The sequence below is a fragment of the Miscanthus floridulus genome, chromosome 1, assembly GCF_019320115.1.
Source record: "Miscanthus floridulus cultivar M001 chromosome 1, ASM1932011v1, whole genome shotgun sequence".
NCBI lineage: Eukaryota > Viridiplantae > Streptophyta > Magnoliopsida > Poales > Poaceae > Miscanthus > Miscanthus floridulus.
The window spans coordinates 45,947,815-45,959,916 of NC_089580.1; the positions used below are offsets into that span (position 1 = coordinate 45,947,815).

At 45.8% G+C, this 12,102-nt stretch overlaps 2 protein-coding genes across 2 annotated transcripts; both read right to left on the reverse strand.

The window, feature by feature from the left end:
* Positions 1–254: 254 nt before the first annotated feature.
* On the reverse strand, positions 255–6,456 carry LOC136509118 (flowering locus K homology domain-like). Its single transcript, XM_066503958.1, has 7 exons — positions 6,279–6,456; positions 5,253–5,755; positions 2,845–3,091; positions 1,478–1,626; positions 1,113–1,385; positions 827–1,021; positions 255–647 (listed from the first exon to the last, which is right to left on the reverse strand). Exons 2-7 carry the CDS (start codon positions 5,748–5,750, stop codon positions 444–446), a joined length of 1,566 nt encoding a protein of 521 aa, XP_066360055.1. The 5' UTR covers positions 5,751–5,755; positions 6,279–6,456; the 3' UTR covers positions 255–443.
* Positions 6,457–6,886: 430 nt separating this feature from the next.
* On the reverse strand, positions 6,887–7,588 carry LOC136456090 (uncharacterized). Its single transcript, XM_066455854.1, has one exon. It carries the CDS (start codon positions 7,586–7,588, stop codon positions 6,887–6,889), a length of 702 nt encoding a protein of 233 aa, XP_066311951.1.
* Between the last annotated feature and the right edge of the window lie 4,514 nt (positions 7,589–12,102).

Below are 12,102 nucleotides of genomic sequence, written 5' to 3' on the forward strand. Positions count from 1 at the left end.
AAACATGTCTTCCACAGACACCCTATACATATCTTATGATCCGACTAGAATAGAATACTATTCTTCATAATGTTGTTTCTATCTGTTTCAAAACCGTAGAACATTGGGTCACCTTTATTTTTCAAGTTTGTCCACAAGTTGCCTAATGTGCTGCTCCAAAGACAAACATGCAGACAGTAGCAAAGCCCGGAGTTGAAGGACGCACGGTCGGCGCTCAGCCGCTCACATACCACAGGCACAGAACAATGACCGAGCAGCAAGCAACACATTCATGGATGTTACTAATAACATAATAATCTTTACCATACAAAGTAGCAGGAGGGCGTCCAGCCCCAGAGTCATTATTCGGCAGCTAAATCCTTACCATCCACCAGGAAAAGGACACCGCGAGGACAATGCTTCAATAAAAGAGGACAAATCCTTGGTTTGCTGCTACTTGAATACTAATAACCATAGCTGGGCGGGTAGGTCGGGCCACCGTAGCTCCCACCATTGTACTGCGGAGGCGGCCCGGCAGCCATTGAAGAACCATAAGAAGGAGCTGCTCCATATGGTGGTGGGTAAGAGCCGTAGCTCGGATCAACTGGTGGAGCGGGAGGGTTAGAAGCTGGCGCCGGGCCTGGGGGAGCCGCCTCTGCCATGAAATTCTGCAAAGTAAAAGGTCACATTAGCTAACAGCAAGGGGGCCATCGAAAGGTGAAATATGTTTTCGTTAAAAGAGATGGTGCAATATAGCATCACCTGAGCAAATTATAGAACTAAAGAGCAGAGTCTGAATTAGCTGACAAAATTTCTGACACGTGCAACCCACGGCAGAAAAAGGTACCTGGATCAGTTGCTGAGCAGTTTGAACTTGGGCTGCAGTCCCAATTATCTCCACAGTCATCTCTCCAGGTGCACCTCTGCTTTCTTGAATAGTTACTGTTGCGCCACTGTGTCTACGGATATAACTGATACTAGCACCAGCTGCCCCAATCACAGCATCAGCATAGGCAAGGGGAATGTGCATGTTATGAGTCACCTTTCAGAAATACATAAAAGTCAGTACCTGATTGGCATGCCAACCAAATGAAAGCACAAACCATCTTGAGATTAAGTGCAATAGAACTTACCTGAGAACCTGCGTAAGAGGGTGGTTGATTCCCTGTAGCAGAAGCACCACTTGGTGGGGCCTCCCGACCATATGCAGAAATGCCATAGTGCGGCTGCTTTTCAATAGGGGGGGCATCAGGAGGAGGATAATAACTGTCTTGCGGCCTTGGAGGCATGAACTGTGGATTTCCTCCAAAACCAGGACCACCTGGAGGAGGGCCCCAGGTTTGAGGAGGGCCCCAATGCTGGGGAGGTGGCACTGGTTGCTCCCTCGGCATACCATGCATTTTCATCTGCAGAGATTAAAATTTACATTGTCACACACTGCATGCAAAACACTATTACTGACACAAATACAACATGCCAAAATAAACAAAAAACTTACATGTGTTTCAAACAATGGAAGAACACTGCGGTCAACAAGAAATTTTCTTAAGTGACTCGCTATTAATTCCACTGCTTTTTGGACACGAAGAGGCTCGCCTTGTATCTCCACAACTCTATCATCATTTAGTGCAACAGGAGGCACATTCTCTGAACAAAAGTATAAAACCTCGAATTAGAAGTTCGCACCCTTGGAGGATAACAACATACCAGTACAAATATACAAACAAATGATTAACAGTTTTGCTATATCATGCCCAGGTGAAAATTTTGCTTCCTACACCCACATTTTATGAGCAAGAGTTCCACACCCAGATTAAAGGTGTTGTAAGAATAGGGTGAAATATATATATTCCCCACACCTGAATTTTTAGTTACACCAATTCTACCTAGAAATTACACTAAAATAATCACTGTAACTCTAGTACGAGTGTTAATCTAGCACAAGTTGACAGCAACTAAAATGGGGTATGGGAGAGAAGATTTTCACCCGAATTTATAGTGAAACCAATTCTACCTAGAAATTACACCAAAATAATCAGCATAACTCTAGCACAAGTTGAGTGTCCATAAGTTGACATTAACTAAAATTGTGATGTGGAAGAGAGATTTTCACCCGAATCTTAGTTTTATTCCGTTCCATACATGCTTATTTCCTTCCATGCATGCTATTTGGGAAGAAGAAAGGGAAAGAAAAGGAAAGCAAAAAATTCAGGTGCCAGAGAGAAGATTTTCACCCGGGTATGGAGTAGAAAAAAACATGACTAAAGATAAATGCTATGATAATCAGCACAGTGAACAAAGGCAGAAGGTAAAAGTTTAATTATATTGTAGTATGTGTGTAGTTATATTTTCTGCAATACAAAACAGTAAATCTTAAAAAAAAATTGCCTGTATGTGTAACATTGTTCTCTAAAAACATAAGTAGATCAATGAACTTTTAGGTCCTTTATAACAACACATGTCAAAGCATCACCAACCACCTCTTTTTTCTCATTGTTCTTGATTTAAAAAAGAACTATAACATCATTTAGTTTCCAAGTTTCATGGTAAATCAGTTAAACAGACTAGATTCCACAGTTTACATGTAAATGTCCAGCTCAGAAGAGTATTTTTCTTTAATGCCGAACAGGTTGGTGCTTGGCATGGATCCATAGAAATCAGTTAAACAGACTAGATTCCACATTGAAGAACCAAATAAGACGCATTTATTTATGTGGATAGCAAAGGGAAGTAGTATCATAATTTCCTAATGGTCATTAACCAAGCTGCAGGTCACAACACACAGCTAAGGATGCAACTCATGCAACATATCAAAGAGGGATAGATCCAGCATATATAGCATAGAAGAAACATGACGAAACTTACCAACAATACGGACAACGGACTTAGAAGAATCTTGTATTGATTTAATAGTTGCTCCCTGCTTGCCAATAAGGCTGCCAGCTTGCGAAGATGGCACTAGAAGTCGTGTTGGTCCTATATTACCAGCACTTCGTTGAGGCTGACCAGATTCACCATCTGAACTCTCAGTTATTCTTTTATGAACTCTAAGTAAGCCATCCACAGCTGGAGAGAGAGGTGCCTCTGGTTCATCCTTTGCTGAAATCATTACCTTCAAAGGTGAAAGTGACAAATTCACCAAATGAATTAATAGTTAAAAGGAGCTGACAGCGCAAAACATTAATATTGCTTAATGGTTAGACCTAGATGAGCTCAATGAACGGCATAAGGTATGATGACACTAGCATTCACAAGAATATGTGCGTCTGGAACAAGTATAATGAATGGTCAGTGCCATAAGTAAGTTTGATTAGGTCAACTTCAAAATTTCTAATTGCCAAAACTTTCCTATTTGGGTTACTTGTAATCAAGAGATTCTATATACACCCTACTAGCAAAGTTAAATGATGCCTCTCTTCACAAAAGAAATAAACTATGGTTTTATGACAGTATGGTTTAATAATGACATATACATTTTCCACCTGAACCGCATAAAATAGTAATTCCAAAATATAGTCATATGAACATTCTACTTAAGCTTAACTTTACTTTATTCATACTACAATAGTAATTGTTGCTCAAGCACACAATAACAAATGCATCCGATGCTGAAATGCCAGCACAAATGAGAACTTCCAAAGTTCAGTAGAGCATTCTTTTTTTTTGAAACAAATTCAGTAGAGCATTCCATCCTATGATCCTACACATTTAATCAACAGTGGTGAAGCATTCAAGTATGACAGATCAGAAGAGTTGTTTTTCTTTTGTTATTCACTTAGTAACCTTATTTATCAAACGCAATGTCCTTCACCAATAGTTATTGTTTCATATTTTATTAAATGCATCGACCTTTTTTTGTTTGGAATTCACTAATGTCCAATGATGAGAGAATAGGTACATTTTTCTCTTTTACTCACTTGCCGATCATGTTATGATATTTATTTTTTTTCTTAAGCAAACACTTGATCTTCCAAAGCACAATATAACAAAGAGTTATACTTCTCCAAATGTATGTATTTGTATACTTTGTGAGAAAAATTCAATACCTATGTCATCATGCGGATGAATTTTTAAATTACATAGTGCATGTAGTATATTCATTTGCATGTAGACAACTTGGTACATTTTTTATCCTTTTACCTCTTCCCTTTAGTTATTTCCTTTAGTAAAAAAATAAAAAAAGGTCATGAAATTAACAGATAGTTTATGGAACAGCTTGAAAGAGATCTTCATCCAAAAATCAAATTCAATACCTATGTCATCATGCAGATGAATTTTAAAATATTCATTTGCATGTAGACAACTTGGTACATTTTTATCCTTTTACCTCTTCCCTTTAGTTATTCCTTTAGTTAAAAATAAAAAAGGTAATGAAATTACCAGATAGTTTAAGGAGCATCTTGAAAGAGATCTTCATCCAATAATCAAATGACCTATTCATATTTGCAGCACGGGAGCACAAAACTGGACTTTCAGAACCATGTCCGATCAACCATTTTCGAAACATTGTTTGGTTTGGGGCCTTAGACTGCAGTCACAACCTGCAAACATTAATATGTGTTATATTATCAAAGCTTACCGATTTTGGCCTTTGGTGGGCGGTCACTTTTTTTAAGTCAGTTTTAGAGCTACTCTTTAGTGTGCAGAACTTCACTGTTTAACTTTCTCAGTATTGTCAGGATATTAACTGTGCTTCTTAATTCTTACACTGAGTTGTGGCACATTTATTAAGTTGAAGTTGTGAAGAAAGGATGATCCCAACTAGGAGCCATAAAAGAAAACTTGACATGTTCCTACACAAAGATGTCGAGTTATTATATTATATAACTTATAATGTGCATTTGATACAAGATTCAAAACCCACGCTAGCTAAGGAAAATATTGCCAGTTTCAGGACCCATTGCAAACCCTCAACTAAAATAAAACAAAATGTTCCTAGATTTTTAGGAAAACAGAAACAAAGCTGCTTTAAGATTCAGTAACTAAAGCTCAGCTGTTGGACAAACAGTCCATCTTATCTGTTTCCCCTGATATAATGATGTTTTATGTTGAAACGAGCAACAGCATAGACCAGCTCCAGTGCTCATATGTGGAGTGGACTGAGTAGGAGGTAGAGTATCTAGATCTACATAAGATGTTCCTAGCAGACCAGCTAGTACCAAACACGCGTCATGAAATAAAACAAAGTGACCTGCACACCGAGTGGCACATATGCTAGTTGGAACCAATGAGACTACTAACTTATCAAATACAAAATCCATAAAGGCACTTACTGCTCTTTCTGGTACACCAGGCGGGCCATCAAGTATTTTGATGCGTGCTTTAGTCTCCTCACACATCCTCTTGATAAACTCCCCTTTGCGGCCAATGATAGCTCCAACCTTCTGAGCTGGAACTAGTATACGGAAAACACTCTCACCTGGCCATCCAGGCCATTTGTTATCGTCGACATTGACCTGCGAGTTGTCCTGTTGGGCCATGTCCGGGTCCCCACTGAATGCATTCTCCAGCTCTTCCTGGTAAGAATTTGCTGGGTCCTCATTGTACTGATTCCCGGTTTCCTCGCTGTACAAGTTTGCTTGCTCTTCGTTATATGGGTTCCCAGACCCTTCATCATATTGGGCACCAGGTTGCTCGTTGTACTGGTCACCTAGCTCTTCAGTGTACTGCTTCGCGACATCATCATACGGGTTTGGCTGCTCTCCGTCGTAAGGAACTTGAGGCAATCCACCTCCGTCATGCCCCACAAAGTTCTCTACCTGTCCATCCATAAGTTCTAGCCACAGACATGAAAAATCTGTTAGAAGTCACAAGTCACTTAAAGTAGGTAGTGGTTTCCAACAGATGCGAACATATAAAACAACATAAATAGACCTTTTGCGCTCTGAAAGCACGTATCTATTAATCTATAAGAGGGTGCATATGGCACTCTTGGTATGTCACTTAGCTTATAGAATCCAGTTCATCTCTTAACTCAGACAACTTCACCAGCACAGTTTTTCTAAGATTAAGCAAAAAATAAACTCTTGAATCTGCACCGACTAGGGATGCATATACAACCATTGAACTCCACAAATATCTAAATAGGTGCACCCCAAAATCCGAATATCGTCGAGCGTCGAACCCTAAACCTGAAGGAGAGAGGACACGCCGTCGGTGGCTGATCTCTTGGCTAAAATCGCACCCGCGCCTCCCGAATCATGAGACCCGGCACTCGGAATCCACCTAATCGGCGCAAGGACACGGAACCCAGACCACGAGGGAGTAAGTGAAGGGAAGAGACTAGGAGAGAGTGGTACCTGATGAGGGGATGAAAGAAGGGAGGACACGACCCCGGCGAGGAACTGCCACCGGAGGGAGAGGCGGGCTGGAGATCTGGGCGGCTGATTCGGGTGCGAGGAGTGGAGCGCTCGTGGAGACCGGACTCAGCTCAGGCCCAGTCTGGATCGGGAGATTTAGGGCCTTTTGGCCGGGCTCCCGCCTGCTTCAGCTCCGGGTGTCGGCCGGGTCCGGAGCCGCTGCGCCCTGCGCCCTGCGCCCTAACTTTTTACCATTATAACAATCGACATACGAGATCTTACTTTAACGGCTGCCAATACAAATTTAGCACGCAAGAAGGAAAGAGATACATAATTACCACTTTTGCACTCATGGCACGTCAGCGCGTCAGTCCAGATAGGATCCAAGGCAGCATGGGGTGGCAAATGACCGCGGATGCCTCTGCCCTCTGTTGCGTCTTCTTCCTTAAAATCCCCTGCATTCTAAAAAAAAGACGATGGTGGACATAGTGGCCGCTCGGAACCCGGACGAGAGCTGGACGGCGCGGGCGTGCTCGGCACCGACGCGAGGGCGAGCTCTACTCGCGCTGTACGCACATGCAAGGCCTTGGCAGAGACGAGCACGACCTCTACTCGAGCTCCAGCCATGGGGGAGGGGCGAGCTCGAACCTAGCGGCCATGGCGAGCGCAGCACGGCCGCGGGCGAGCTCGGCCCCGGCGGCCATGGCGAGCGCAGCACGGTCGGGAGCGAGCTCGGCCCCGGCGGCCATTGCGAGCTCAGCGACGACGCAGACGGCCCTAGCGAGTTCGGCCCCGGGGCCCATGGTGAGCTCGACGCCGGTGGCCATGGGGAGCTCGTGCCCCGACGCAGACTGCCTCGGCGAGCTCGTCCCCAGCACAGATTGCCCCAGCGAGGTCAGCCCCGGTGTCAAGGCGCGGGCGAGCTCGGTCCTGGCGGACATGACGAGAGTAGCACGGCCGCGGGAGAGCTCGGCCCCGGCTGCCCCGACGAGCTCGTCCCCGGCACATACTGCCCCAGCGAGATCAACCCCAGTGTCCAAGGCGCGGGCGAGCTTGGTCCTAGCGGCCATGGCGAGAGTAGCACGGCCACTAGCGAGCTCACCCCCGGCGGCCATGGCGAGCTCAGTGTCGACGCAGACGGTCCCAGCGAGTTCGGCCCCCGCGGCCATGGCGAGCTCGACACCGGTGGCCATTGGGAGCTCGGCCCCCGTCATGGCGAGCTCGTCCCCAGCACTGTCGCGGGCGAGCTCGGTCCTGGCGGCCATGGCGAGCGCAGCACTGTCGCGGACGAGCTCGGCCCTGGCGGCCATGGGGAGCGACGCAGACTGCCCCGGTGAGCTCGGCCCCAGCTGCCATGGCGAGCTCAGCGTCGGTGGCCATGGGGAGCTCACCCCGGCCATGACGCGGCAGAGGGCAGGGGCAGCCGCGGTCATTTGCCACCACATGCTGCCTCAGATCCCACCTGGACTGACGCACTGGCGTGCCACGAGTGCAAAAGTGACAATTCTGTATCTCTTCTCTTCGTTGCGTGCTAAATTCGTATTGTCAGCCGTTAAAGTAAGATCTCAGGAGGTGCCGACTGTTATAATGGTAAAAGTTAAATCTCTCGTCTGGATCCGGATAGAATTCTCGGATTAAAAAAATCTCGAAGGCATCCAAATGGAAGGGATACTGCTTGGGATAAAAGAAATCCGGAGTCCAGATTTTTACAATCCGTGAATCACCGCACCCCGGATAACACTGGATTCTTCACCTCTTCAAGTTTGAAATGACAGTGTTGCCCCCCGTCTCGCGCATCACCAGACGCTGGCCAAAATCGCGAATCCCCCCTTCATCGCGTCGCTCGCCCGGGCGACTCGCCTCCATGACGCGCTCCACACACGCTCCCGCTGAAGTCGTGCTCCGCTCCCAGCCGTGGCCTTCCCGAATCGTGCGTGCGGAGCCTGGTCGCACCCCTGCCCTCCGCATCGCTGGCCAGCGCCGCCGGCCGATGGACCCTTCATCCTTCACTACCGGAGCCAAACAGCGACGCGGGCTTCACGGGCGGTGCAGGCGAGCACCTCCGCTGCCGGACGGCGACGCGGACGAGCAGGTCACAGTGGCGCGAGGGCGGCTACGCAGGCGAGCTCTTTCTAGCGATGGCAGGGGCGGCTGCGCGGGCCGAGCGCACACACGCGAGCTCCGGATTCCACCTTCGGCGAGCAGCCAACCCTGTCTACAGGGGCTATGGATGAGGGGCATTTTTGGGAGAAAAAGGTTTTAAATACTAGAAACCAACTTCATCATTATCTAAGAGTGTCTCCAATAAGGAGACCTAAACCCAAAATAGGTAGCAAGAGACTCAAAATCAGCCTCCAATATAGTACCTATACGGGAGATCTATTTTGGGTTGTCTGAGAAGTACAACCCAAATATGAGTATCCTCTCTCCTGAAAACTCATTTGCAGAAATGATTCTCTTTTGGGTCTTATTGTTGGAGAAGATACCGAATAGCTATTGAACCTTTTACCTGTAGCGCTACCCAAAGAACGAATGGGTCTTATATTTTAGGTGTTGTTGTTGGAGATAGCCTAAGGATCCAAACATATAGGTTTTTTATTATGTAGAATCCATATTTTAAAATTTTGGATATTGGAATCTGGATTGTAGAATCTCATGGCCTTAAGACGGGGGCCCTCAGAGAGATAGGTGTAATGGACTATGGGAAGAAAATCGAGAAAATTTCCTTGGTTCCTTTGTTGCCAATACGACACTACCCCTCATGGACTGCATAACGTTAGCCCAAGATACCCCTCTTTTGTGTCTAAATAAAAAATTCGCTCGTCCATATACTCGGTCCTATCTACTCACTTGCTCCTATTTGCTCATATGTCACCTCCGGCGCTCGGCCATGGGCCCGCCCAGGCGCGGGGCGCGACTGCCTCTGACCCTGCTAGGCCACTTCACCGCGCGTCGCCGCCATTCCCTGCTGCGCCTCCATCCCCCGCCACGCCATGCCCATCCTTCGCCGCGCCTAGGGGTGCGCTGGCCTAAGCCACCGAGCAAGTGCTCGCGCGGCTCGCGTAGGTGTTCACCTAGGCCGCCAAGCAGGTGCTCACCCTGGGGCACACCGGTGAGATCCATGCGCCGCGGCGGCTTCGAGCTCCACAATTCGTCTAAGCAGCAAGGTAACATTGCGTGCTGAAAACTCATGTTGCAAGAGTATGCTTTAAGTGTTTCAGATGTTTTATCTGGATGTTGCAATTGTTTTATGTGGATGTTGCAAAAGTAGATCGGGATGTTGCATATGTTGCAATGGCTAAACATGTATGTTTGCAAGTGTGTTTTCTAAATGTTTCAACTGTTTCATCTAGATATTGTATGTTTTCATCTGGATGTTGCATATGTTGCAGTGACTATACACGTATGTTGCAAGTGTATGTTCTAAAAGTTTCATCTATTTCAGACGTATGTTGCAAGTGTTTTTATCTGCATGTTGCATATGTTGCAGTGGTTATACACATGTTGCAAACGTATGTTTCAATTGTTTCACCTTTTGTTTCAGTATGTTGCAACAGATGCTTCTCCCCACGCGCTCTAACTCGCGGGCAAGCACGCACTGCACCAGGCGCTCCTGCACCACCAAGCGTGGTCCCCCACGGTGGAGCATGTAGCTGGCTCAACAAATGTGCATGCGTGCTATGCTCCTCCCTCTCTCTCACATTGGGGCACACACGTTGTGTTCCCTCTCGATTGGGTATGCGCATTGTGATCCCTCTCTTTCTCGCATGCAGCTGGGGTCTCTCTCGCATTAGGGCACATGCATTGTGCTCTCTCTCTCTCTCTCTCATATTGGCATACGCGCGCTATGTTCCCTTTCTCTCTCACGTGCAGCTAGGTCGGTAGGAGGAGGCGTGTGTTCCAAAAAAAAGCAAGAGGAGGCGCAGGGTCCATCAGGCACAGCAACATGCGTGGGTCCGTCCGAGCGCTAGCATAGCCGCCAACAGAAACTATAATAATTTCTCCATTGCCATTCAAAATTATTCCTTTCCTTTGTTGCCATTCATATAGATTTTTCCCTTTATTACTATTCTATTAATTTTAAACTAATGATGTTCAGCTCTTTTGTATAGCCATTGTCTAGCTTATCCAATCTGACGTTAAGTGGTAGTATAAAATCACCACGTGCAAGTCATGATTTGTGACCCAACGGATCGTTGTTCCATCACAGGCTATTGCATCTTTATTGGCTCTTCTCCTATTGTATGGAAGTCCAAGAAGCAAGTAGTTGTATCTCGTTCTAATACAGAGGCAGATCTTCGAGCACTTGCAACTACTACTTCAGAGATTGTATGGCTTCGATGGTTGTTGGCTGATTTTGGTATTTCTTATGATGCCCCCACACCACTTCTCTGTGATAATACAGGAGTCATACAGATTGCTAATGATCTTGTGAAGCATGAACTTACAAAGCATATTGGGGGTGATGCCTTCGTCACTCGTTCTAATTGTCATCAGTAAACCATTAACTCCCCAGTATGTGCCCTCAAAGTTGTAGTTGATAGATTTTTTCACTAAGGCACAAACCAGAGAGCAGCATCGGCTTCACTTACTCAAAACTCAATGCTTCAGATCCTCTAGTTCCACCTTAAATTTGAAGGGGGTGTTAAGTGTATGAAGGCCCATCTACTATAGGCCTATATGGCTATGGCAGAACCACCCAAAATAGCACGCTTACGGAGGTGCTCGTCTCCCACTAGACACTAAGCACTGCAAAAATAGGCTACAACGAGCGTTATCCGTCGGGCACACCCCAAGGGAGAACTCGAAAGATCCATATTTTTCCCAAGGATCCAATAATGAGAATGAGTTACAATATAGGTCCATTTCATACATCAGAAGTTCTTAAAAAGTACATTATTACATTACCAAATGTCAGAGTACGGAATGATAAACAACAGAATTTAAATAAACATCTAGCAATAGGAACGAGGATTCCGTCTGAGGCCATCAGAAGAATCCTCCACACAAAGGTACTTCTCATGCATCACCTGCAACATGGGTAAATAAACCTTGAGTACACAATGTACTCGCAAGACTTATCCGACTAGTGAGAATAATTTTCCGACTCCAAGGAATATGATAAGCTTTATGGTTTACTGGTTTCTTTTGGGCAAAAAGCAATACTAATAGTGAGTCCTTACTTATGTTATTATTATTAGCCGCATTAAGTTATTAGTTATCTAGTCTATATAAGCATCTGTTCTACTTTTAAGCAAGAGTTGAGCAATCAGTTCCATTTCTTCTCCTTTCAACTTTCAGTTCTTACTGCGGTGCTAAACCGTAGACAAGCCGTACTAGAATGCCAGCGATTCACAAATCAATGCCCCCAACTGGGTGCCCCGAAGACACATGCCTGGTTTGTACCCCAAGCACAAGTAGGACCAACCCATCACTCTCCTGTCCTAGGTGTCTAGGTCCCCGTCTAAACTTGGATTCCAAGCCCCCACTCCTGAGTCCCGGACTCAGTGCGGTGCAAGGACCTCCACCATCCCCGCCTCCAATCAGTCGGTCCAGAAAGAGCTGGATCTACGACAAGAGAGCAACAAGTCTTCCCTACGCCCATACCCAAGTATGTGCTCGAGACAATAGATCTGTGACTTACCTAGAGCCATATGCAACGACCGGTCCTTAATCGATACAGATAGGGAAAAAGTGTAACCGAGTTATGCCCTGTTGGCCACAGGACACAACCTCTTACACCCACCAATACCCAAACCATATCCTTACCCAGTCATCATTTACCTTTACAACATTTTACCATGAGTGATCATATTTATCACCT